Here is a 25,194-nt window from a genome sequence, read left to right as displayed (position 1 = left end):
AAGGAGGATAATGAGATTAATAAACTAGTATTCATTTTCAACTGAAGTATCCCGCTTTGAAAAGTCAAAAGAACATTCTGCAAGCTAAGCTCAAAATAAGACAATATAAATCGAAGCATGACAATTTACCAAACGTTTGATAATGACGTCAGACTCCACCAAGCGCGTGAGTTTTTCATTGACGTTTTAGGTCTTCGAGAACAACTGCGGAGTGATACCTCTGAGCTATTTTCTCCTCTGTGTTTAAAGAATGGTTTTAGCACCTGGTCACACCTGCCAGGTAACTTCTGACTTCACCAGCAAAAGACAACTCAACTTGTAAAAATCGCTTTAAATCGAATAAGTGACGGAATATTGTTTCGCTGATGTGATCACAGTTGGAAACAGGTAGGTTTGCTTGTTCCTTTAACGTTAACTGTTTCTCTGTTTATTAAATTGTCGTAAAACTCACTTTGAATTCTGAGTTGTCAAACGAGGTACAGGCTTAGCTTGAATTTACACTCCTTCCTGCTTTGGCACAGACCCAGTCAGACTGAAAAGGGCTTTCTAGTTTTCTCTATGAACAGTGGACCAGATATGGACCAGATAAAAACCTGTTTTTTTAAAGTGAAAATCCAGCAGGAGGCGACGGGCCGTTGACATTTCAGGCTCCATGTTACAGACTGTGAGTGTTTTCTTTAAAGCATCTCTCACTGAAGAGTTTCGGTGCTCTGTGAATCCTTGCTTTGGGACTAATAGAAACTAAATTTCTGGTATTGACATTTTCTAAGACGTGTTTGTACCATTTGTATGTAAAGAGTATGAGCCAGTCAAAGTCCATGTTGTGTTAGGTGTGTTCATAGAGCAGGAATGTAACTTGTAAATCACTCTCTATCTGAACTCTATCTATGTTTCCTGTTAATAATTAATCCTACAGATACCCTGAAGTACAGCCAACTTGCAGATTTCACACATGAGGTGGAAATAGTTTTAGTAAAGTTTGTGTAGTCTGACAGAATGGTGAATTCTGTTATAATGTAAGTGTCAGTATGTTTCCATGGATTCTACGCTGAAATATACATAAACAGGAACTGTCCCTTTGTATAAATAGATCAATAGAATAACTTTTACATTTTGAGTTATTATTATTTTTTAGAATGCAGTTGCTGGTATTTTATGTTTTAAAGAGGCAAGAAGTGATGCAACAGTAATAATTAATACGTGTATTTTTTGTATTATTTCAATTCTGCTCTGGAGAACTCAAGTGTGACAGAAGCTTCCATCATCCTAATTGTCATATATTTTATAGCTGATTTAAAAGCACAGTAAGGAGTTTTCCCCCAAACTATGAAACAGTGTTATTAACTAGTTTTGTTGTATAAATGTTGCTCCATGATATACTAAAATCAAATTAATCACATTGTATCTGCTTTTCCTTGTACATAAAGTTTTCAAGTATGGTTTTAGTCAATGAAGCTTTTTAACCAGGGCTCACCTGGTGGTGCTCTCTAAGTAGAGGTGTCCCAGTCCGATATTGATATCGGATATCTGTCCGATATCAGCAAAAAACAAATATCGGTATCGTATCGGAATGCATCTAAAATCTCCGATATAAGCAGTCCATTCCAGACCCCGCTCCTGCTGTTTTTATTTGATTTATTTAGGTTATTTTCTGGGTGTTCTAATTTATTATTTATTTTATTTAATTACTAGTATATTCTTATGTTTTTTTTTTATATTTAAGTTTTTATTCAATGCAAAATTAAAATATGTTTCGCAGCTCAACAAAGTTACATTCATTTTTCAGAAATAAGGAAAAAAAATATGACATGTTATTTTCAGACCATTGTTGTACAATGTGGTAGAAATAATAATAATAAAAAATATATATATATACACATACACATACATATATACATACACATACATACACATACACATACACATACATGCACATACACATACATACACACATACATACATATATATGATATATAAGTATATTCTTATGTTTAATGTTAAAATTTCTGTTACCCATTGGTTAATGATAAATGGGTCAGTTATTCCTCATACCTACTGTTGCTGATTACTGTTCTTTGTTTGAAGTTTGAATAATATCACTTAATCAAGCCTTTTATGACATGAAAGACATACTACAAAATAAGTAATAAAAGTATGCATGTTTAATGCTGATATCGTATTGGATTAATACCGGTATCGGCCAATACTCAATGCTGCAGTATCGGTATCGTATCAGAAGTGAAAATGTAATCTCGGGACATCCCTATCTCTAAGAGAGTAAAATCACAAGAACAGGATTTAAGGTTTAGTCCAGTGTGTGAATATTTTGCTGCTTTTTCAAGGGCGAAAGAGTTCAAACACGTTTTCACATTATTCACACAACTACAGGAACACTGGAGCACCAGGCTGTAAAAGGTAACATAAAACTGCTGTCTGATCAGCTTTTGAAGCAGCACTGAGTCAGTAAATAAGAATTTTTTTTAGCACCAAAGACTGTTTCCATTCATGGACTTGGATGAAAGAGCCACATGGGGCATCCTTGTTGATATTGGAAGAATTGGAGCAACCAATGATTATTTTCATTATTGTTGTCAGTATGAGGTTTTTTGAGTCAAACTTTTCGCTTTCTCATAACTTTTTGCTGGAATAAGTTTAGTTTTCTTACATTAACAACCACTGAATGAGCAGCTGCACAAACTCAAACATGCTCTCTAGCATGCAGGTATGTGTAAGTGCAGGACGAGGGCAACACGCCCATGATAAACAATAAACTTTGATTGATTTCCAAGGAACTGGCTGAGATTAACACGGCTGTGTCTTTTCCACCTCACAGGAAGAAATAAACCATCCAAAGATGACTTTGAACAGCTGGAAGGACCTGTGTTAAAATCTAGAGAGTGCAACAAAAGTTGAAACAAAGAACTCCAGGATGTCCAGCCAAGGTGGTGTGATCTCGGATTCACCTGAGGAGGTGACTTTTTCACCTGCAGAGCCACAAACAGCAGACAGTCTAAAGCCACACGACAGCCTGAAGGAAAAAAAGGAGATTGTAGACGAGGAAGAGGAAAATCGAAAGGAGGAGGAAGAAGAAGATGAAAAAGAAGAAGAAGAAGAGGTGACCAGCTCTGCTCTTCTGGAGCCCAGCACTCTGCCATGGCCTGGAGACAAAGACAGGAGGCCTCAGACCGATGATGACGGTGAATCAGGATCAGAAAAAAGAGTGTCAGAGCCTGAAGAGAGGGACACGGGGATCAGCGTAGGAAGCCAGGACCTGGCAGAGAGCGACAGGAAGCACAAATCAAAGTGGAGGGAGAGCATGCCAGAGGGGGAGAGATGGAGAGACGATGACATAGAGGTCCGGAGGGACGATAAAGGGGATGGTTCACTGGCAGACGATGAACATGAGGAGGAGGAGGAAGAGGAGGAAGATGATGACACAAACTGGATGCCAGAGAAAGCTGCTATGGGCTTCACTCCACAGGTGACGATTGTGCGTCCGTCCAGCAAAGAGCTCCCTGAGGAGAGCAGAGTCTTCATAGAGAGGGACGACAAACACGAGCCACAGATGGAGACGGAGCCTGTCGCGCAGTTTCAGCCTGAGTGGACGGAGGAGGACGACAAGTACTGTGAGTAAAAAAATAACACCATAAACCAGCTTTAGTCCATTTTTATGAAAACATAAACTATAACTTTTTTTGTGAGCACTAAACATAATTTTGGAAGATTAAAAAGTGGTTTTAAAGTGAGTTCCTGTGATTAACACAGACTTGCTTTTCTTGTTTTTAACAGGCCGTGAATCAGAGAAACATTGTTTTACTAAACTATGGTTAAACAGTGTTTATAATCAGCTTATCTTCAGACAAAATCAGCCTCTTCCTAATGACTACAGGTAGCTTCTCTCAGGTTTATATCTATCCAGGTATTTACCAACCTGTAGGCACATATGTAAGAGGGAACAGTGTCTGCATATTTGCTTGTTATGTTTTGGATTTTAGATCTTTAAATCCTTGTAATGGACTGAATATAAAGATGAACACCATCACATCTCCTCAAAATTAAAACCAAAATACTTCGAGCTCCACTATTTTCTAGCTGCAGAATGGGCCACTCTTCCATGTTAACACATAGAACAGATTAAAGAGGGGGTGTGAGACTTCTCCGTACTTTAAACATGGATATCAGGGCTGGGATGATTGGCTGTTCTCCCAGTTTGATTATATTAAGATTTTTTGGGGTGCAGATTTAAATTGCAATTCTTCGAAATTTATGATTTTTAGTTTGCTTTTTTTTAACGCCAGACCATGTGAAAAAGTTAAATAATGATGATAATGTCTACAGACTATGTCAGGAGCCATACTTTCACATAAAATGCACATCACATGAGTCAGAGAGACACCTTTCACCCTCTGCTGGAGAAAAGTGGTAACTTTTTTACAATCCAGACTATAAACAAAGACTGAAATGAAGAATTTGAAGTTGGGAAAAAAATAAATTAATAAAACATTTTTTTGACAAAGATTCCTGGTTTTGATATCGACAAACAAAATCATACTGATATATTATATGACGATTTTTTCTCCCACCCCTATTGGTTATAAAAAACAACAACGCTCTAATCGTGTGCAGATTTTCAAACCAATCCATATTCGCATCATGACGTTGTTCGAAATCCCTGAAACTGTCTGTAGACGGCTCAAAAAAAACTGCAGGAAGTCTTCTTCTCATACCGATGTCCTTACTGTTTAATAACGTGTCACAGAGGCAGGCCTCAAACAGGCCTCCAGACAGCTGGCCAATCAGAGTGAAGGGGTTTGTTGTGCAGGGACCCTTAAAGAGACAGCAGCTACAACAAAGAATTTTGTGACAGATTTTCTTAAACACTGGTTTGAGGAAAAATATGGAATTTTTTTTTTATCTGTAAATGATGTGGTGCTAATTTGAGAGTGCCAGAGGGGCAGTATGAAATTTTTAAAGATGCGCAATACTCTCTCTTTAAAATTGAAATCAATGTTTAAAAAAAAAAAAAAGTCAGATGTATTTTTTGCTTGTTTCTGGCCAAGTGGTTATTTTTCCTGAGAAATTAAGAAAAAAATTACTTGATGTTATAAAAGAAAATGTACCGCAGCATGATTGACAGCTGTGGTTACAGATACTGACCTGAATGATCTTGTTGTTTTTAGGTTTAAAGTGTGTTCTTGTGTGTGTAGACTCTGGCCTCTGAATCTTCACTCGCTCAGTGCGTCAGTGTTCATCAGAGGAGATGTATTAGCTTCACTCCTGTACGAGTAGATGAGGTGGAGCTGTGTGGTCTATATTTATATACAGTCTATGAAAACAACCATCAAACCCTCTTCATGCTGCTAACCGGCCTGGAATCAGATTGCTGTTGTTTTGTTTGTTGTTGTGCGGGCAGGTTAAAATGATTTCTGAAGCACTCTCTGTAAAGTGAGTAAAGTAAGTGGGTCGGTGCACTCTGAGCCCCTCAGCGCTGTGTGATGAAGTCTTTGGTCCTTAATCAAACATAATTACGTGTCTTTAGATGAATCATGCAGTGACATCAGTCTCATCCTCACAGCGCGGCTGTCACCGTCCTGTCTCCATAATGACACTCAGTGATGTTGATTTCTCTCTCTTATTATTAAAAACTCTTTCAGACCTGTGCGAGCATCTGTGCAGCGAGAAACTGAGGCTGGCTCTGGCGACGGCGGCTGCAGCCATCCTCTTCCCTCTGCTGGTGTGGGGAGGATACGCTCTCCTGCCCTTTGACCCCCCACTGCTGGGGAGCCCTCCTCTCAGGGTGGTGTACACTCTGCGCTGCTCCTTCTTCGCCACCATTCCCCTCCTGCTCGGTAGGTTCTCACGATCTGTACGTTACATCCACACACTAAAAAGGGATGTGAAAGTAATGCTGTTACCTGTGCCGTGTTTTTCTCTGTAGGTGTGGTGGTGCAGGGCGTGGCCCGGCTGCGCTACAGCTCCCTGAAGCCCCTCTACCAGAAACAGCTGGTGAATAGAGAGGTGGCCGTGCACTGGCACTACGTCAACGAATCGCTCGCGCTCTTCTTATTCTTCTTCCTGCAGCTCGCCGTCATGGCGTCCTACATCAGCCAAGACCTGGTCAAGTTGGTGCCGCTGCTTACCATCATTTTTGTTTTTGGCAGGTATGTTGTTGAACTTGAAACGCCAGAAATTAATCACAGCTCACAAAATTTTTCAGTATGTTAGACAGGGGAACGCCAAATATATTAAAGCTCCTGTTGGGAGTTTTTTTAAAGGTGATAAAAAATGAAGAGAGATGCCTTTTTATAGTCTACAAAAACAAGCAAGATCATTCCCAAAAAGACCGACATTTTTGGTGTTGTAACTTTTCTAGTCTGTGACGGCTGTGAGGGGGTAGGTGTAAGGCCTGATGATTTACAGCGTGATGAAGAAAACCCCACTTTTTACTTTCTCCACTACAGATATTCATATTTTTTCATTAAAACCGCTTTTAGCTTTAATTACGGCACGCATTCACTCTGGTATTATTTAAATAAGCTTCTGCAACCTGACAAGATTTATTTCCATCCAGTGTTGTGTTATTTTTTCACCAAGGTCTTGTATTGATGATGGTAGAGTCTGACCGCTGCACAAAGCCTTCTCTAGCACATCCCAAAGATTCTCAGTGGGGTTAAGGTCTGGACTCTGTGGGGGCCAATCCATGTTTGAAAATGATGTGTCATGCTCCTGAACCACTCTTTCACAATTTGAGCCCAATGAACCCTGGCAATGTCATCAGGGAAGAAAAACTCCATTGATGGAGTAACCTGGTCATTCGGTATATTCAGGAAGTCAGCTGACCTCATTCTTTGAGCACAGGCTGAAGCTGAACCTGGACCTGACCAACTGCAGCAACCCCAGATCATAGCACTGCCCCCACTGACTTGGACAGTAGACAGTAGGCATAATGGGTGATCACTTCATCTGCCTCTCTTCTTACCCTGATGACCCATCACTCTGGAACAGGGTCAGTCTGACTGACAGCGGTCAGACTCTACCATCATCAATGCAAGATCTTGGTGAAACATTAAAGCAACACTGGATGGAAATAAATCATGTGACATTGTAGAAGCTTATTGAAACAATGCGTGTTGTAATCAAAGCTTAAAGCGGTCCAACAAAATACTAGCTTGTGTGATATTTTTTGTTGGTGGCAACTTTTTTTGGCCAGGCAGTGTATAACGCTGTAACATTTTGTCCATGGGGGGCAAAATCACCACAAAGAGAAACTTTTTCACAGGAGCTTTAAGATCCAAACAACCTATAACATAACTTTTTAAACGCATCATGCCTTAAAGTGATACAGTGTGATGGAACAAGTTGGGTCCTATCACAAGGTTTAGGGCAGAAATTACCCCTACAGCAGTGTTTTTGTGCAGCAGAAGCCCAGGGCGCTCGCACCAAACACCCCCTCCCTGCTCGTCTGCCGGTTTCCTCTGCACTCAGACGGGGCCATATTTTACTTGACCAAAAACACAAATAAACGGACTCCCACCGTAAAATCTGATATCGGTCTGCATTCACGCTTTATTTAGAGAATTTTCAGCGCGTTACTTTCACACAAAAACACTGCTAAATAAGGCTCTAGTTGTCATCGTGTCGTAAAACGGCGCTACCTCCGCTGCAGAGCCACAGCTGGCTACGAGGCGCTCGCTGCTTAGTGTATCAGTCCGCGCCCGGGGCGTGCCAGATATAAACAAACACAGGTAGTCTGCCAGGACAAATTATGCAATAACAACGCAAAGATGAGTGATTATGAGAGCGAGGACAACCTGCCGTTCACTTTGAATGAAATGTGAATGCAGACCCATATCAGATTTTTTCGGTGGGAGTCCGTTTATTTGTGTTTTTGGTCAAGTAAAATATGGCCCCGTCTGAGTGCAGAGGAAACCGGCAGACGAGCAGGGAGGGGGTGTTTGGTGCGAGCGCCCTGGGCTTCTGCTGCACAAAAACACTGCTGTAGGGGTAATTTCTGCCCTAAACCTTGTGATAAGACCCAACTTGTTCCATCCCGGAGTATCACTTTAAAGAAACAACAACAAAATACTAAAAAAGGATGGAAGTGTTATAAAACAAAGTTAGAATTGGTGTTGCATACCATTTTAGTTTTTAAACAAGGCTACAAGGAGGATGTATAGTTCAGCAAAATTCAAGCTAACATTGTTAGCCTGAGCTGGTGGTTCTGCTTTTAGATTTTTATCTTTAAAAAATGTGTAAGAGCAGCAGTTAGGGAGTGATTGTTCAGTTAGTTTCCCTCTGCCACCTGGTTCTTTGAGCTGTTTTGTTTTCAGTTGCACTTTTGCTTTAACTGGAAATGAAGTGTGCGCCTTCAGATTAAAAACAGTCAACCTTGTGAAAACATCCTGTTAACACCTTCTTGTTTTGATGTGGGCAAAACAAATATCTGCCTCCAGCAACAGAACAAACGGGCCACAGAGAGACAGATGATGTTTGGTGCAGACGACTGTTTAGTTTCTACGTTGTTACTTTAACGTATGTAAAGTGGGGGTTAATCCCTGACTGCTGACATCCATTTGCTTTAGCTTGTGTCATTAGTTTTGCAAAGTCACTTCCTGTCTTTTCTGTGTTCTGTTGCTCCTCGTCCAAAGCAGACGAGTATCTCAGCAATTTTTTGGACACAGTCACCTTTTCCATTTCCAAATAAACCTGTTCCCCGAGGATTAAACCTGTCGGACCAGGCATAGGATTACATAACCGAAACATTCATTCACCACCCTGAGACTCTGCTTTCTTCCTTCTTTTGTTCTTGTCTTTTTTTGTTGTATGTCTTACCGTTCCTCGCTTTTAATGTCCCCTCTTTTGTCTTCTTAGTTTCTTTTTACCTTCCTTAGTCATGCTGGTATGCCTCTTTTTTTATAGTCATCTGTTTCTTCAGTTTGCTTTTCTCTTAGATTCTTATCCCCCTTGCTTTTCTTTTTCTTAGTTCCTTTGTTTATGTTAAAAAAACACCCCGAAACATTCTTCATTTCTACCTATAAACCACATGTTCTTATTTAAAGTAAAACTCAGCACCATGACTTTTTTTCATCTCTGATCTGATTTTCTTTTCATTTATGTTTTTAATTTATGGATCAGCCTGAGCTCAAAATCACATTTGAGAGCCTCTCCATCACACCGCTCCTCACAGAAACTGTGAAGCAGATTCATTTTGCTCAGCTGTACCTCTGAATAATTCAATAATTATGGTTAAGTTATGGCTTTAAAGAAAATCTAATCCAGCACATCATTAAGGAGGAATTATCACCAGCTAAAAAGCAGCGAATGAAATAGTTATGCAGATCCTTTGAGTCTTCAAGCACACGCTGATGAACGAGCTGAGTCATCGTCTTTTCTACTCAAGCTTTAAGAGTGAATGTAGCCGAGGATGTAGGTCAAGATGACATCTTTCTGTTTCTCTCCATCCGAATGAGTAAGTTGTCATACGTCACTCCTCTCAGCATCTTTTTGTCCCATTTCTCATTATTTTATCTGTTTGGTGCTGCAGGCTGATCTACTGGCTCTGCCTCTCTCTGGGCAGCACCATCAGAGGCCTCGGCTTCGGCTTCTCCTTCCTCCCCATAATGGTCATGTTGGGAGCCAACCTCTACTACATCAGCTCTTCAGCGGGACAGGGCGCGGTGTTTGACGTCGCCTCGCCCACCACAGCTCCTCCTCCTCAGCGGAACTGGTGGGGTTGAAGTTTAACGTCCAAAATGACTGTGAAACTTCAAGGAGAGACAAAACTTTTTATATTACATGAAACCCCTTTGGCAGAAACTGGATCCTTTCTCTCCGAGTCTTTTAAAGGTATTTTCAACAAGCAACAAACACTCCATGAGTAGCTTCTCTGTTGTAATTAAAACCAAAGTAACACATCTGTAAGAAACATCTCTGGGTAAATGTTCTGAATGTGCAGCACCATCAAAAAAAAAGTTTATACTCACAGAATCTGAAGTAGCTCTATTTGTTGTGCTGTGGATGAATTGTAATTCAAGAAACCCAACAATGTATTTTCATCGACTGTATGAAACAATGAAGATGGCAATCACCAGGCTGGAAACGCGGACTCAACCTAACTTTCAGTCAGACTTTCAGAAACAGGCCCTTCAACCCTTTGTGAAGTGTGTATGAATAAATAAATGAGATATTCAGTCCATAGATGTTTTTGCCCCAGACTCTAGACATGAGTAACTGTGCTGTGAAAGTTGGCTTCATAAACATGGTTGTGAATGGGGTCTCCTTGGCTTTTGGAGTGATCCTCAAGTGGACAAATGAGGAACTGCAGCATTGTGCACTTTCACTTCTGCTCCATTCCCCATCACAGAAGATTCTCACTTCTGTATGTGTTGAAGATTTTGTTTGTTTATCTTGAAACTGAAGATCAAATCTTTAAAAAATCATCTTTGGTTATGGTTATTTATATCCATTTTTTCTTCCACAGAACTTTTATTACAGCCAGGTAGAGGTTTTCTGCGCTGGGGTTCAAACCCTGGATTCCTTTTTCTGGCGAATGATAACAACCAAAAGTGATTCTGAAGCATATTGTAGATATAAGGGTCTCTTTTAGTCCACTTAAAACTGTGAGGATGAAATCATTGAGATAAAGTGAACTAATTGACATGTACAGGACTTGTGTGTAATGTAAATACATGTAATACAGATATAATACTATAGAGAAGTGCACACAAAATCTATAAAAGCTGATTTTATTTTTCTTTGCAGCTTCACAGATTATAACTCACCAGATTTTATAATTTCACGACTGTTTGGACAGATTTTTTACTAAAAGAAGTTCAACTTGTTTATTAAAACTAAAAGAAGCTCTTATCTCTGTGTAAGTGAAACTTTTAAGATGGGTGATGCTCTTGCACTCATTTTTTTAATCTATCAAAGCAAATATTTTAAAAAGCAGTACCTTAGGGTAAGGGTAAGGATTAGGGTTACCCTAACCCTGACTCCAATCTTTTTCTTCTGAGCTGATAAAATTCAGATTTTCAGGTTTAAGCACCTTTTTGGATGTCATTGCAGATCATGAATGTCTTAAAATTAAGTTTCTTCAGTACCAGTGAATGAACACGTAACACCTATGCGTTTGTTTGCTTGTTTGTTTTAGTAGTTGTTGTGCAAAAGAATCTGCACTGATAGTTTTTGATCACAAACATGATCATTCTTCTTCTGCATCAAAGCAGCTTTTTGACCTTAAAAGCCACCATCCCCACTGGAGCTTCACTAAGAAGTTAGGGGCACGCTGTACCTTTAAAAACCGATGTAAGGCTGTATTTTTTGTTATTTTAGACACTGATCTTTAAAGGTTTTTTATGACTTTCTTTTATTTACTTTTACACCTGAAACTATTGTTCATTTTAAACCTCTGTATATTTTAACTGACTATTAAATTATTCTTTGTTTTATTGACGAACAGCTTTGGTATTTAATTGGCATCATATGTTGTCATTTTGTACAGTCTGTATTTTGAAGGATTTTTACAAAAACTTAGGAAATTAAAAACTGATTTGTATTTTAGATCTTGAAAACGCTCAATAAAGTCTTATTTACAAATGATGGCTGATGATTCAGGTCTGAATGTTTGTCTCTCTTTTGTAATTATTTATTTTACTTATTTATTTATTTATTTTATGGCTAAACACATTTTTTCACCTCACCCATGAATTGAAGACCCTTGCATTAATGTGACAAAACATTAATCGGTGCAATTTTTTTCCCAATGAAGTCTCACAATCTACAAACCCTCAATTAATTAACCAATCAATCAATCAATCAATTAAAATAGAGACTCACTCAAAAACCACTTTTCACTCACTTCAAACTTTCTACTAACTTTCACTGCGTTGAAGTACTTCAGGATTCCAGTATATTTCAAAGGGTGATATACCAGAAGTATAAAGTACAAACACATATAACATATATTTTGATCAAAAGAGCTACTTAATGTGAAATTTAAAGTTATTTACAACTAGCTAAAAAACAAGCATAAAGCATAAGCATAACTCATAACGTCCTTAAGGTCAAAGGTCAAAATTTCAAATGCTTTATCTAAAGTGTGAAAGTGCTCTGGTAAGTGTACAAAGATATATACATTTTAGAGGTGGCACAGGACACCTTGAGCTCTGATAATTCAACATGTGGCCAGGCTACAGATAAAATTTACAGTTAATGAAAAAAATTATTTACAAAAATATAAAACTTTATCAAACTCCACCAATCAGAAAAACAAAAGTTCATGGCTCTTTTACTTTATGTTTGTGTCGTCTAATACAGCTCTCACAGAGTTTACTTTTAAAAACAGAGCTGCAACCTGACTTTGTTTTTCTACACACAAGAAAAAGGACTTTATCCGACTCTATCACGAGCAAATCTGAGTCTCGTATCACTCACTCCTTTAACTTCCTCCTGTTTTCAAATTCCCCCTCTGTTTGATCAAACTTTTACCTGAAAACATGTTTCAACCTGTGAAGAATTCCTGTGAACTCCCCTAAACGAACCCCGCTCAGAGCTTCTCCAGTCACACAGAAACATTCCTGCCACAGATGATTAATGGAACCACAGACTGTGTTCACAGTCACACAGAGCTTTCTTCAGCTGTCAGATCATTCATCCACTGTTACATTCATCCACCCATCATAACAAATTCATATTTTCAGTTTGAAAATATGAAAAAAAGGTTAGAGTTAAAGCTCCTGTGAGGAAATTCTGGGTCGTGTTGATTTTGGTGCCTCCCTGTGGACAAAGTTTGACGTGAAGCCTCATTTTCTGACAAAAACCTCACTTTCTTTAATTTAGCAGTCACATGAATCAGACATGCAGAAATTTTAGTTTTAGCAGCTTGCAGTTGATCACTTCATCTGACACCTACCCCCCACCATCAGCTCCAGACAAATAACTGTAGAGAAAAAGTCAACCCATTAAAGTTTGTCAAGAAATTATTCTCATTTGCTTTCGTGAATCATAACATCTAGATTAAATTCATTTGATTTCACAACAAATAAAAATCTCCTCACAGTAGCTTTAAAGGTACAGAAGTTTATTTACTCTCTGTTATGTGTTATTGTTGAAACTCTGACTCTTCAGGTAAGTTTTTAATTTTTTTCTGGACGAACACCTCCATGACTCATCAGTCATTTAAAGTTAAAAAATATGTTAAACTTTAACAAGAACAAAGAACTTCATGAAGGCAGACTGTGGAAAATACCAAATTTTAAAGAAAAGGCCTCAACACACCCAACTGAAATCTAAAAACAAGTCAAGGTGCATTGCCAATGAATCAAATCTAGATATTTTTTTGTTTCTGCAGCCTTACAGTTTCACATCTCTGTCTTTCAGACTATGTTGACTTACCCTCACAGTTGCTCAACTCTGTTGCCAACTGAAGCTAAATTTAGCCTTCGAGTTATCACTGAGAGTGTGAACTGAAGCTTCGTCGCACGTGTTTTTAACCGTGACAAAGAGAAGATGAAAACAGACTTTAAACACCTTTGTGCGCTCCTGAATTAGAGTTGATTTCTTCAGAATTTAATCAGTGATGTATTTCTTTTTCCACTATACGACAGAAAACAAAAGAAAGCAGACCCAGGTTCATTTCACTCAGTTTGTCTATTTAATATATAAAATACGGTAAAACATACGCAAAAAGGGTAAGGTCTCAAGGGACTTGGATACTTTGGTACAACAAACACTTTTTTGTAAAAGCGGTATAGAATTTCAATAACATATCAGTGCATACTTTGTATATGAAAATATACACAAACTGTATATCATTCTCAAAAAAACAACAAAAAGAAATATTTTCTTTACAACAAAAACCCAAAGCAGACTAGCTCAACACAATATATTAGCTATAAATTTCATCTTTAGTATTTCATATGCTACATTATTCTGAGTTGTTGTCAAACTCACTTGTGATGCATGTCCTTTATCATTACTGTGTGTAACATAAGTTTGGTTGTTACCTGTATCCCATGCATTTACATTATTCAATTTTTATGAATTACTAATTTCAGTTGTTTCCCGTGTTTTTTTTTTTATAAATATATTCTATATCTTAATTAAAATTGCAGCATTTAACTGGTATTTCCTTCATTGCATCTGCTAATACCACAATAACTGATCGTGCAATTTTCAGCAAGTTGTTTAAAAAAAGGAAACCAGTACTATATGTTTATGATAAGGAAGATAAAATAAGAGAGAGAAAATTAAACTGTTGACTATCCTACACAAAATAGCAATAAAATAAAAGCTCCATAATAATATCATCATAATAATAATAATAATAGACAATGGAACTGTCACCAGCACAAATTAATCCAAAAATAGTGAGATCTAAAAAACATTGTACACAACGAGTAACAGGGGTGCAGGTTTCGTTTCTCATATAGATTGTCTTGTGACTACACTGCTAGATTGGACAGAGAACCTTTCTGTACATGAACGACCCTCAGCCGGTGTGGTGTCACATTTCAGTCGACCGTCAGCGCCCACAATCACTAACTGTTTACAAGAGTATTATTATCAGTACTATTATTATTACTTCAATAGAAAAGACTGAGAGGTAAACAGACTATGAGCTCTGTCTGAAGGATGAAGAAAAGGTGGAGCTTTAAAGAAACAGTTCAACAATTTGAGGAATAAACTTTTTTTTTTCTCTTACTCAGAGGTTGATAAGATAGATACCACTTTAATGAGTGAGTGGTAACTCTGAAGCTTGAGCCAGCAGCTTGTTAGCTTAGCTTAGCATAAAGAATGAAGAAACTTTCCTTTTTAAAATGGTAAAAAAAGGCAGATTTCTTTGAATTTAAAGCTCCTGTGAGTGACTTGTTGACTCTGGTGCCACCTGGTGGACAAAGCAGTACCGTTTAAAAAACGGTTTGCCGATCTTCTCCTGAACATGAGGAAAACTCTCATTCAGTTTCAAACTAACAGTCAAAGATAAATCTTGTGCTTCATCTGACACCTACCCTGCAGCTGTGGTTGCACGAGTTAGAATAACAGCGTAGAAATAATTGGTGCTGTCGACGATGCTCGTTTGCTTTTTCAAGTCGCAAAAAGTCTCACTCATATCAATTTCAGCTTTTTCGAAACAAGCCAAATCTCTTCACAGGAGCTTTAAATTATTTTCTGTTCACAGATTTTGTTGTAGATTTTTAGTTTGCCTGAGAACAAATTAAAAAGCTGTCACAAGAATTTGAAATAAAATGTTTTTACGTGGCTACAGTTGAAATTTTAACAAAGTCATCCAAGATATTTGCAACTAAATGCAACTGAGAAACACTGAGTAAGCAGATCATAATGTTGATGAAGCATGATGCTAAGTCTTCCACTTAAGAGCTGCTGAATTAAAGAAATTTAAACATCTGATTCAAAACAAACCTAGTTTGAAATCCTTCCATAACACTTGTGGAGGAAAATGTAAATCATTCTTTTACTCCTTTCTAAAATTTGCTGTTTTTATGTTCTTGAACGACAGCCATATCAGCATTTGCTAAGCTAACCAGCTTGTGGCTTCAGCTTCAGATAAACCGAACACACGAGAGAGAAGAGATTAAAACAGTCAAACATTTGTTTTATAACAGTTTAGGAGTCTGATTTTCTTAAATATGATCCCTGTGTTTGTTTGGATGTAATCGAGGAGGATCGATTGAAGAAGAAGTTGAAAAAGCAGCGTGAAAGCCACCACACTGTGGAGAGAGGGGTGGAAAAATGACTTGATTGAGGAAAAAATTAATCGACAGTGACGATGCAGAACGCTGGTTTGGTTCTGCAGTGGGCCGTAACCGAACAACACCAAGTCACACAGGCGTCTGTGTTCACGTCCTCTACTTTACCCACACTGACTTCAAAGTGTGGGACAGCTGAAGCAGATAGTAAACAGTCTTTAACACCAGTCTGCGCTTTGAGCATCGTCTCACTGGATGAAAAGTCAAGCAATCAGGAGAAACGTTCTATTTGTAGGCTAAAAACAACCCGTGCACACACGCTCACACACTAACTTGAAATGGTTTCGACAGTTTGTACTAGAAAACATACGATTAAACAACAAACACAGCACTTTGTAGCCAATTTTTTGACTTCATTTCTAAGTGAAAAAAGGCAAAATCTGTGTCTGCTTAACGTGAAAAAGATTAAACATGATTCTCTATGCGTCAAAGAAGTGATTTATTTCTTAACTAGACTACGAGTGAACGGCAGTGTCCGTATCATTCCACGTTCAGGTGTTTATGGACGACTTGACTTAGATTGCGGGTGCTTTTTTTTTTCCTTTAAGTGTGGTAGGAGAATATGATGACACCACAACCAAGCAGGCCTCTGTGAGTGAGGGACAGAAAGTGCACACACCATCAACACGAGCATAAAATAGGTTCACTGAAACGAGTCCGATCCACCAGCACGGCCGAGTGCGGCGTTTACCCCTGCACATGTCAAATTCACACTCATATATGCAAACAGATCCACTGAGAATCAACACATTGCTTGTTTTTAGGGATACCTAGCAAAGTCTATGCAAATATATTCATATGTACATACACGTCGTTTGAAGCTGAAAAGCTATTTTTACTCTGTCGCCAACTGAAGCGGTAGAAATATAGAAAATGTCTTTTTCCTTTCACTTTTTCCAAACACGGCAAAGAGCTAAGGAGAGCTAGAGAGAGCTAAAGAGGACATCAAAGCTTTTGTATAAGGAGTGATTTTATACAAAGTCAGAATTCCTACTTCTGGACGACTAACGGACCTTCAAAACAGATTTTTTTTTAAATACCAACAGATAAAGAACACTTGGACTGAAAGAACCAAATACGTCCCTACCTCAAAAACAGCCACCAAAGGCTCAAAAAACTCACTATGCATTAAAGTGGATGGCATCTACTCCTGGAGGATGAGCTGAGTGATGAACGGCTGGATTTCTGCTGCAGCAAATTTCCATCCAGCTTCCAGAGGAGATGAGGACGGGAGGAGGAGGAGGAGGAGGAGGAGCGAGTGCTCAAGAGTTAGTTCCTAGTTCTGCTAGTTTGTGAGTGATAATCCGTTTGCGTTCCTGCACCGCATGCAAGAGGCATTTGGCATTTTTTTCACGTTGTTGCACAGAGGTTGATATTGGCACTCCGGCAGAGTCGTCGTCTTCTCGCCCCAGAAGACCCCGTTTTTGAGTCTGTGAGCTCAGTGCCAGATTCAGTCCCCCAGACTTGTCCAGATTAAGTTTAATCCAAAAGTGCAGTTTGGAAGTGACTAAATGGAAGAATGGACAGCACGCAATCCAAGCAACGCTGGATTTTAAAGAGTGAGTCATACAGCAAAAGTCCCATAATGACGACAAGCCACCGATCACACTGCGAACCATGTAGCAGAGCTGGGTGTAAATACATGAAGGTTATGCAGAAACCGAGTGAAAGAGAAGTGTTCGAACAATAAAAAGGACTACAGGGGGAGTCTGTTCAAGCAAGAAGGCTTTAAAAATCTACCGTCCTTCTATTCAAGGGCCGACCCAGGTCAAAAATCCAGCTGAGCATGAAGCCGTCGTCTCCTCTCAGAGCGTGATCCCCACAGGAGTTTTTTCTTTTCTGTTTTTTTGGCAAAGCCTCGTAAGTCTGGATGACGCAGCTGAGTTGTATAATTCGGACAGAGGCAGATGTGTGATGATAGTGTCACATGGCAGTGAGGTTGGGGAGGGGGCAGTGTGGGTTTAAGGATGAGAGTGGGTGTGTGTTTGTGGGTGCTTAAGTGTCACCAAAACCTCCCTGTGGGTGCTGGGCCTCTATGTGACCCAGGCGTCCAGTCTCATGCGCTTGATGTTTCCTCCCTCCTGCTCGGGGTCACTGGACGCCCTGAGGAGCTCGGCTGAGGGGCTGAAGTCGGGCGGGACGGTGCGGCCGATGCTTCCTGTCGTTCCACCACCACCTCCTCCTCCCCCTCCTCCTCCTGTGGTGCCCCCTCCTCCAGCTGCGCCGCTGTCGTCACGATCACTGCCTTCGAAGGAGCTGGCGTTGCTGCTCACGCTGTCAGCAGGCGAGCGGCCGGTCGGGGGCTCCAGGCACAGCAGGGAGCCCGGGTACTGCGGCGGCGCGCTCAGGATGGCTCCGGCTGATGTAGAGGACGGCGTGGACGATGGGGGAGGGCATGGGGTGCTGCGATCGCGGCCTGGCGAGACGGGCTCCGATTTGATGCTCACGCTGGAGTTCGTGTTGACGGTCAGCATGGCGCCTTGAGGTATGTGAGTCACCGGCCTGAGAACGGGGTCACAGAGGACAGAGAGAGGAAGACAATGAGGGACAGGGTGAAGAGGAAAGGCGAGAAACAGACAAATGATTAACGACTCCACAGAGGCAAATGAGAAGCTGGAGGGTCACTCGCGTCAAGACAAAAACCTCACATTACATGGCACAGCACCGACAGGGAAAAGCCACACTCCATTGTTCCATAATTCAACTCTGAGCCTCCAAAGCAGACGTTTTACCCCCCCTGCTCCCAAAAAGATCAACAGAACAGCCCAGGAAGCATGAAATGATTCATGTGACAGGGTGGCTCGCAGTGAGGCAGCTACGACGTGATGTGTGAACAGAAAATAATCTGGGGTTAGAGAGCATGGTGGAAACCAGATCTACGTCTCTTTCCTGTTTGACTGCAGACAGCAGCAGACATGCTGAGGGGGGGAGAGTCAGCCAAAAGCACACAGACACACAGGAAACAGGAAGTGTGATACAGTACCGGCCCAACCACTCATCTCTACCCAAGAGCAGGTTGGACGGAGAGCCAACACTGTGGGGAGAAAACAAAACGTTGTAGCCCAAACCAAAGGAGAAGGTGGATTAGAAGGCATGTGTGGAGAAGAGTGTCAAACATTATTGCAGCAGAGTCTCTGAAGAACAGCAATAATGTTAACAATGTGTCAGCATCAAAAAAAAGGCACTAATGTGTGTTGATTTGTTCCAGCCGTCACACATAAAAGTCCACAAGCAGTGTACGCAGCGTTTACAAGAAGAACACAGCATTAACGAGCGCTCTACTGAGAGTGTACGGTGGCCTTTGAGGATAAAAACACATGCAAGCCTGTTGTTTAATGCTTGAGAAGGACTCTATATGTGATGGTTCAACTAAGAAAATCTTGTGTACGGAAGCCCTGAGAGGCATGTAGGACAAACTTGTGATGCTTTTTCAAACTTGGCTACGTTATTTTTAATCCTGGGTTTCAGATAAAAAAGGACTTACTTTCTGTAAAACAGATGAAAAAAAAGAGTGTTTTTTAAGGGCCGCTTCATAAGTTTGAAATAGGTAAAAAGACACTTTTCTGTAGATTTCTGAGCCTTTTTAAAGCCACAGGATTTCTTTTCACAACCCCAAAAGTGAGAGTAAATTTTAGATTCTAATCATGGGGTAGAAATGAAAACTTAAAGGATAAGTTTGGTTTATACAGTTTTTACATTGTTTATAGAATGAAGTAGAACAAAATACTCACCCAGAAGGCTTTCCTGATCCAAGCAGTGCTTCGGGAGATATTTACATCCAAAATCGTGCAGCGGACGTCCGTATAACAGGATCTATCGGGGCATAGACAGCGCCGCTCCTAAAACTGCATTAATCATCCAAAAAATCATGTTTTTCACCAATATTCCATCATGGTCCGCTCCGGGTTAGTCCTCTGCTGCAGTCTGTGTCACTCCAGACAGCGCTGTGTGGCTGTAATGACCTCTGAACTGACAAAGACTTTGTTTACGCTTGTCCCTCAAAGAAAGGAGTCAGCTCTCCAGAGAGTACTGCGAATGCACAGTACAGCCACACAGCGCTGTCTGGAGTGACACAGACTGCAGCAAAGGACTAACCCGGAGCGGACCATGATGGAATATTGGTGAAAAACACAAGTTTTGGACGATTAATGCAGTTTTAGGAGCGGCGCTGTCTATGCCCAGATGGATCCCATTATACGGATGTCCACTGCACGATTTTGGATCTAAATATCTCCCGAAGCACTGCTTGGATCAGGAAAGCCTTCTGGGTGAGTATTTTGTTCTACTTCATTCTATAAACAATGTAAAAGCTGGATGAACCGAACTTATCCTTTAAACAGCTGGTTCCTCTATACAGGAAACCATAGGCTTACAGGCAAATGAGGAAAAGATTTAAAGCAGAAGCGTGCATGGGTTATCACTTAACAAAGCCCAATGATTGATATTAAAATACCAAAATAAGTAAAAAACTCTACACTTCTTAATTTTAAGTGCTGAGATAAATGTGTGTCTGCCTTTAAGAAACATGTCTCTTGTGTACCCACTACGAATCCCCCCCTACAGACAAGGTCATGACACGTCACACACGCACACACTAGCAGTGGCTGTTCACCTCAGATTGGCAGCCAGACTGGACACCTGGCTAGACAGCTCGCTGCTCTGTTTGTCCACGCCCCACATGCTGTGGACGAGAGGAGAGAACACACTTCAAAGATCTGTGTTCACACTACCAAAAACCAGAAGACTCTGCAGCAGCTCGACTCAGCTCCTGCAGCGCCTGTCGCTCTGCTACTCCCCGCTAATCTGACACACAGAGATCTGACTCAGAGACAAGGAGGATGGGACTGGAGAACATTTTTTAAGAGTGGTGTTTACAAGTTTCCTAACGTTACTCTTGACATTAGTGAATTACTTTTATGTTGAAGTTGCACTCTTATAACAGCCACTCTGTGCTTCACTTGTGATTTTGAGGCTTAACATAAGACATGACATAAAGATCAAGAAAGGTTGAACAAAGTTGTGTTTATAGCTGTGACAGAAACAATACGACACAAAGCCAATTCACAAAAAGTAAAGTCATAAAAGATTAATTTCTTAACACGTCAGGAAGTTACGTTCAGAATGTTGTCAACACTTTGATCACCGGGGAAGTGACTTCATGTCAAGTTATGCCACACAGGCTGTCTCAAACTTCAAATTGGGGAACCAAATGAGCTGATTTTAAGAATTACTTTTCTTACCCTTGATTTAAAAACTTAATATTAAAAAAAAAAATCCAAAATAAAATAAAATAATAATAATAATAATAATAATAATAATAATAATAATAATAATAATAATAATAATAAAAATAAATGTTTCAGACATTTTATCAGTTTTAAGATGTCAAATCTCTACAGCCTTTTTAGGATTTTGTACTTGTACTTTTGTGCCAGTTTTAGATTGCTCCTGAAACTTTCCTGCCAAATAAACTCTTCAAAGTCCAATTCACCTTTTAATATCTTTGATTTTCTTTTGAACACAAAAAAATAATGAATAAAAAGTAAAAAAATTAAAATAAATAAATAAACAAGGACATCAATGTAGGTGCATGCTAATAGGTTTCATGACACTAAAACTGTTTTTTTTTTCGTGTTTATTAAATATGAGTAGAGGAGAAATATTTGAAACAACATTAAAGAGGACACAACTATGAAGTGATGGACTAAATATTTAGATCAGGGATCTAAAGCTCGTGCCATGGAGGGCCAAGAGGCTGCAGGTTTTCTTTCCAACCAAAAACTCCATCGGCTGATTTCACTGATTACATCACCTTCAAGCAGAGAGCAGGGACTAATCAGTGAAACCACCTGAGGGAGTTTTTAGTTGGAAAGAAAACCCGCAGCCTCTTGGCCCTCCATGACATGAGTTTGATATCCCTGATTTAGATTAATGTACATTTTGTAGCTTATAGAATAGAAAGCTTTTTCTTGTTTTAATGTAATTTTAATATTTTTATGTGCCGTGTAACTCACTAATGCCCATATGCACATAGCATCAGCTGCTTTTTGTTGCAGCGCTCTTCTATGTCAAGCCTTGGTCACTGACCAATAAGAATCAAAAGGAGGCTGGACTTCTGACATCAAGTTTGGAAACAGCTTATGGAGGAGGAAGTCACTACTCTTGTTTCTCCAAGGTATAATTGCGCTGCTAGCACACAAAACGCACATTTATTGGTGCTCTACACATAAGCCTTAAGTTGTTTGAAATTTGGGGTTTCCGGGTTGTAAAACAGTTCTTGTAAATGAGCAGTTGATAAACTAAATTCATTTGACGGTCTCAATAACCGTAGATGATATTTTAAAGAGGCTCAGAGACAATTAAACTACTGTCGGAGAGCAGATCCAGCAGATATTTATTCAGGTTGATGTCATGAAGAGGCTGAGATGGTGAGATGTTGTGAAAGATCAATTCACAAAGATTAGAGTGAATTGCTCGTAGGCTTTATAAACTCATGGTATGGATCTCATGCACGCTGACTGAAGTATGTCAGTAAGAAGAAGAGTTTCCAGCAGAAATTAAAGTTAAACACCAGACTGTTTAGCAGAAATATGTCAGCCAACACCACCGCCGCCCCGCTACACCTGATGTGAGAGATGAGATAACCAGAAAGAAGAGAGACGCAGCGCTGATGTAAACATGAAGCAAAAACTTACACCAAGTTGCTGAGTGATGCAAGACTAATTTGTTGTTGCTGCTGCTGTTGTTGTTGTTGCTGTGCTTGCTGCTGTTGTTGTTGCTGTGGTTGCTGGGAAACAGCCTGTTGCTGTTGCCATGTGGACACACTGTTTGGCAATAAGCCACCAGGTGACGCCAGAGCGTGTAAAGCAGTGATGTCTGCACTGGTCAGCTGGTACTCTGAGAGGGAGAAGAGAGAGGTCACAAATTTTCACAAGAGCTCACATCTTTCTCATTTATCATTCCAGTGGATGATATTTTTAACAGCAAGTTTGATCAATCAATACATCAATCTGTTTTTGTACAGCACTAAATCATATATATGTTAAAAACTCAACAAAAAGAGAGAGCAATCTTTATGTGTTGTTTACTGGATCACAGAGAGAAATTTATCAAAATTAGTTTTTACATCCCTGTGCTGCTCCCTCCCTCCACTACAAAGACATTCAGGTATCAGCTCACCTGTGTTATACGCTGTGGGCATGGCAGAGAAGGGCAGCCCCTGTGCCAGGAGGCTCGGTGTTGCCACAGAGACCACCGGTGTGGTGAGGGTTTGAGCCACCTGAGCTCCCGCTGCCAGCCGCTGGGCGTTCTGCAGGGTAGAGAAACATCATCACGTTAGTCACAGCAAAAAAAACAAAAACCAAAAACAAAAAATAGAAGAGCTAACTTCCACATTTGTCCTTGAGCTGCAGTGACTTATTTAATAATGTGGGATAATTTCCAACATGCTGGGATGAAGATGTGGTTTGACTCATACTGATGCTCTGAGTGGAGTAAATCTCAAAGTTGGGTGGATTTACTGTCAGAAGGACTTTTGATGACGTGCATCAAAACAGTTTCCTTGTTTTGATACAGACAGATTACATTAAAGGCATTTTAATCAAATGTCAGCTAAAGTGATAGAGAGTGGATTGATTTTTAAAGGTGCATTTGAAATAAATTAGAAAGAAACCAGAAGTCAAGACACAAGTCAAGTTTCCTGTGACTTGTAATTAAAGTTCAAACTAACTACAGATATTTAACAATTTGCTGTTTTTATGTCTCAAAAACATTTTAATTTGCTAAAAGGAATCACATTAGCATACACTTCATTCAATATGCATTGCTGGGATAGGGTAGAAAAGGAGTGATTATAATAAAAGCTTATAAACACAAGACCAAGAAAAATATTTATAAGGTTTACGATTTCCTTGATTTTGGGAGATTGGTAATCAGTGATCAGAGATCGGTCCATCCTTACATATGAAACTGATCTTATATACCTCCATGAAGGTCTGACAGCCAGCCTTTGTTTCTTTTTGCTCTGAGACCTAAAACTCGGGACACTTTATTGTTTTTTTAAGTGAAAACATAAAGATTTTATTGTTTCACAGGTATTGTTCAATGATTTTCAATCAAATAAGATTGGAACATTGAAGGTATATGCTGCCAGTTATAGAAAATGAAAAATAAAAATCTCCATCGGCCGGTCAGGCTTTTTAAAGAACGGTGATTGGTGATTAGCCAGAAAATTGTGATCGGTGCACCCCTATTTACAATCAGATAAACAAGGAAAAATTACTTGTATTTCAAAATCCAGAGTAACTTCTGTCTAATAAAATGTTCTACTTAAAAAAAAAACATTCATATTGATTAAAGATCTTTTCAGCGTAGCTCCAGTTCAAAAACTTTCTTAATGACTCACTTGTATGAGTTTAATGTTTTTATTATTATAGACCTGTAATGCTTTTCAAATGTTGCTTTTAAGTATAATGCAGCAAGCTGCCACTAGCTGAGGCTGTGGCTCTAGTTAATGGCTACTGTGCGAGATACTGCTCTACTATCCAGATGTAAACAAGCACAGATTGCAGATGGTATCTCTTAGTGCATGTTCATTGTCTTTGTAAAAGTACTTAAGGGAAGAGGTGCTAGCTCTGCTAACTTCAGCTACACTCTGCAAAGCAATTATAAATTCTTTACCCACAGACTCTTGCAGGTTAAAAAGTTTCATTTAATAGATGAGTAAATTTGACACATAAAACCTTCTCTGGTACCAAGTTCTTGTAAAGTAAATAAAAAGCGTTGGAAGTTTTTTGGAATGGTTTCAGCTCTTGTTTAAATTTTGAATGAGCGCACAGCCGACGTTTCTTATGATTCTCCAGCGGATATCACAAAAGGTCTCGCAGAGTGATGCCTGGGTGCACTCACAACAGTTAACCATATTTTATGCTTTCATTTTTCATTTTAAGGGAAGGCTCAGAGTGTAGAAACCTGCTGCTTTCTCGCTGTTTGAACATTAAGTCAGACATTTAGAAGACAAAATATTCAGCGTTTCTCCAGCACAGGTGCAGCAGACATGCTGTCAGACCTGTGAAACTGCTCCGATGAGGTTTTATTATTACGAACCTGTCCTGACGGACACAAATCTATGTAATAAAACAACACTCTGGAGTCCGGTTCAGCTGAATTACATCGCAGATAAAAGCAAACTGACATCCTTTGTAAGAGAAAAATAATAAAAAGTCTGCATAATAGAAGCCAGAGATGCAATAATTCAGGTCTGGAATTACTCTCATGAATTGTGAGACCCTGTGAATGCAGATCATCCTGAGAGGAAACATGGGGCCTGAGTTATGACTGCAATGTTGAATATACAGAAAGAGCGTGAGGGGGGAGATAGACCGCAGAGACGGCCAGATTCAATTAACTGCCTTTGTGAAGGAGT

At 39.7% G+C, this 25,194-nt stretch overlaps 2 protein-coding genes across 7 annotated transcripts in view; one reads left to right on the top strand and one right to left on the bottom strand.

Annotated features, from left to right (window-relative positions):
• Positions 1–219: 219 nt before the first annotated feature.
• Positions 220–11,407, top strand: tmem79a (transmembrane protein 79a). The gene is made up of 5 exons (XM_074687068.1): positions 220–387; positions 2,834–3,626; positions 5,655–5,849; positions 5,939–6,161; positions 9,545–11,407. Exons 2-5 carry the CDS (start codon positions 2,930–2,932, stop codon positions 9,735–9,737), a joined length of 1,308 nt encoding a protein of 435 aa, XP_074543169.1. The 5' UTR covers positions 220–387; positions 2,834–2,929; the 3' UTR covers positions 9,738–11,407.
• Positions 11,408–13,649: 2,242 nt separating this feature from the next.
• LOC141802710 (myocyte-specific enhancer factor 2D homolog) overlaps positions 13,650–25,194 on the bottom strand; it is a 32,476-nt gene continuing 20,931 nt past the window's right edge. For 2 of the 6 annotated variants that reach the window (XM_074686344.1, XM_074686345.1), the window contains 5 exons: positions 22,950–23,079; positions 22,466–22,667; positions 20,383–20,451; positions 18,754–18,804; positions 13,650–18,272 (listed from right to left, as the gene is read on the bottom strand). In XM_074686344.1, coding sequence (XP_074542445.1) covers positions 17,804–18,272; positions 18,754–18,804; positions 20,383–20,451; positions 22,466–22,667; positions 22,950–23,079 — 921 coding nt within the window. In that variant the 3' untranslated portion in view covers positions 13,650–17,803. The remainder of the gene's footprint in view (positions 18,273–18,753; positions 18,805–20,382; positions 20,452–22,465; positions 22,668–22,949; positions 23,080–25,194) is intronic. The other 4 variants (XM_074686348.1, XM_074686349.1, XM_074686346.1 and 1 more) reach the window with 3 other exon arrangements.

The sequence above is a fragment of the Halichoeres trimaculatus genome, unplaced genomic scaffold (assembly GCF_033239565.1).
Source record: "Halichoeres trimaculatus isolate MK-OKI-2021-1 unplaced genomic scaffold, fHalTri1.1 fHalTri1_scaffold_14, whole genome shotgun sequence".
NCBI classification, from domain to species: domain Eukaryota; kingdom Metazoa; phylum Chordata; class Actinopteri; order Labriformes; family Labridae; genus Halichoeres; species Halichoeres trimaculatus.
Note: the sequence above shows the minus strand (reverse complement) of the source record. Positions and strands in the feature narration are given on the sequence as shown.